At 49.6% G+C, this 2,240-nt stretch overlaps 1 protein-coding gene across 1 annotated transcript in view; it reads right to left on the bottom strand.

Annotated features, from left to right (window-relative positions):
• prkcg (protein kinase C, gamma) overlaps nt 1-1,622 on the bottom strand; it is a gene marked incomplete at both ends in the record, with an annotated part of 13,735 nt that extends 12,113 nt beyond the window's left edge. Inside the window, one exon of the mRNA XM_080005850.1 lies at nt 1,381-1,622. Coding sequence (XP_079861976.1) covers nt 1,381-1,622 — 242 coding nt within the window. The remainder of the gene's footprint in view (nt 1-1,380) is intronic.
• Between the last annotated feature and the right edge of the window lie 618 nt (nt 1,623-2,240).

The following is a 2,240-nucleotide window of genomic DNA, read 5'->3' as shown; positions in this document are numbered from 1 at the left end:
GAGGTAAGGTGGCTGGGAGGTTTTGCATTTTGATTTGTTTTGAACTTGAAGGTTGTGTTGTTCCTTTTTGTTGATGGCAGAGACTGCATTTCACACAATGCAGCTTTAATAACAGCTTCTCTTCACTCAGTATCTTGGTTTCTTTTTCAAGCGTGTTGTCAACTTAATATTTTTTTGATTCTGACGTCTGAATCTAGAAACAGAAAACCCCAGTTTGGGTGCTGCGTGTTCACACAAAAGGAGAATGTGACATCAAGGAGTGATTAATTATTCCCTTGTCCCTTTTTGCCTTAGTGGAGTTAATCACGGTGATAATTAATTATTGAAGTAAACCCTTGGAGCAACAATTGGCCACTACTTTATATCGAAAAAAATGTGGTAATCCACATGAGTTATTTTAAAGAAATATATCATTTAATGTTAATTAGCCTTCCTGGTAGCTGACGGCACGCTGTTCTAATTCCCCATGTGAGGCCGTTTGCATCCTGCACCGAGCGCAGCATCAGAGGCCAAGACGGCAGCAGTTGGAGAAATGTCCCGAAAGCTTCCCAGAGGCTGCTGGCACACACACTGCTCTGTAGCCAACATACCACCCACCATATGTTCCAACACACACACACACACACACACACACACACACACACACACACACACACACACACACACACACACACACACACACACACACACACGGACGCACACACGCACGCACACACACGCACAGACAATTTGCTTGTCTTTGCTTAACAGAATCGGCTCGATATATTCGTATATTTGGTTTATTGTGTGTCCAGGTGGCTCTATGTGTTCTACAATGGGCAGAGGGAGTCATGCGAGAGTTGAAAGTTTTGGGAAGATGAAGTTGGCGAAGTAACTCCCTGTAAAGTGTGGGCTGCTCTTGTGGAGCTGACTCGCAGAGTGTAGGCTGCATGTGCTGCGAGGTGGTGGAACAGTGCGTCAGGTTGGAGCAGAGTGCCGGAGTAGTGGAGGTTTCCATGAGGAGGAGGTTCATCGACTGCTGCAGGGGTTTCTCTGTATGTGTGTATCCACAGGGTGTGTATCTGAGTATACAATGTGTGTGTGTGTGTGTGTATGTGTGTGTATGTATGCTCCTTTGTATGTATGTGGGCTTGTGTGTGCAGACTACAGTATAATGGAGTGCACAAGCATATCTGTATATATTCCCCATGTGTGTCCTTGTGTGTGTGCAACGCCATTTTTTTGTATTGTGTGCGCCAGTATATTTCCTGGGAGTATATGTGTGCTTGTTAGAGCGTTAACATGGATTTCTGTGTGTCTGTGTGTGTGTGTGTGTGTGTGTGTGTGTGTGTGTGTGTGTGCGTGTGTGTGTGTATGCAGGCGCACGCCACCATGCCTCACCAAATGAAGTCGGTGCAGTGGCTGCAGAAGGTGGGCTGTTTGAAGAAGCGGGCCGTGAACTGGTGATCCTTCACCTCGACGATCCTCTTGTGTTTGAGCGCCCCCTTCCTCTGGAACACGGGCACCCTGGGCGGAGGGGAGAGGGGTGAGGGCAGAGGGGAGACACCGGGGGAGGAGGCCGAGGTAGGGGAGGCCAGGGTGAGCGGGGAGAGGGAGGGCGATGGAGAGACAGGGGTGGACATGTTGCCTGGGAGACGGGAGGCAGCAGGGGAGGGGAGGGGGAGGAGGAGGAGGAGGAGGGATGATGAGTAGTTTGAAGATGGACAAACAAGAATGAGGGGAGGGCAAAAGTAAGATTAGTTACAGTGCGTGTGCGCGTGTGTGTGTGTGTCGGAACAACGGAAAGAAAGAGTAAAAAGGAGAAATAGAGCGGACGTGAATAAGGAGGACAGAGGATAAATGCGGTGCAATGTGAGAGGCAAGTAAAGGGAGGAGGATGGAGACGGAAGGATGACGGCGGGGGGGGGGGTAGTACAATAAAGGAGACAGAGAGGTTAATTCACATGCTGAGACAGAACTCTCCTCAGAGGTAGCAAAATGCGCAACTCACTATGTGTCCCATATACTACATGCCCTCTCTCTCGCTCTCTCGCTCTCTCCCTCCCTCCCTCTGCCTCTCTCCCCACTCGCTGAACTACCATCATCTCCACCCCACTTGCAACTCTAATAGCCAACCCCTCCGTTCCATCCCCCTCTAAGCCCAACCTACAAATGGCCATCCACTACCTCCTGTTGCCATGTCAACAGAACCCCCACCACCTGTTCCAATATTAGACTTGTATCCACTGGCAGTCTGCCCT

The sequence above is a fragment of the Zeus faber genome, assembly GCF_960531495.2.
Source record: "Zeus faber genome assembly, chromosome: 8".
NCBI classification, from domain to species: Eukaryota; Metazoa; Chordata; class Actinopteri; order Zeiformes; family Zeidae; genus Zeus; species Zeus faber.
Note: the sequence above shows the minus strand (reverse complement) of the source record. Positions and strands in the feature narration are given on the sequence as shown.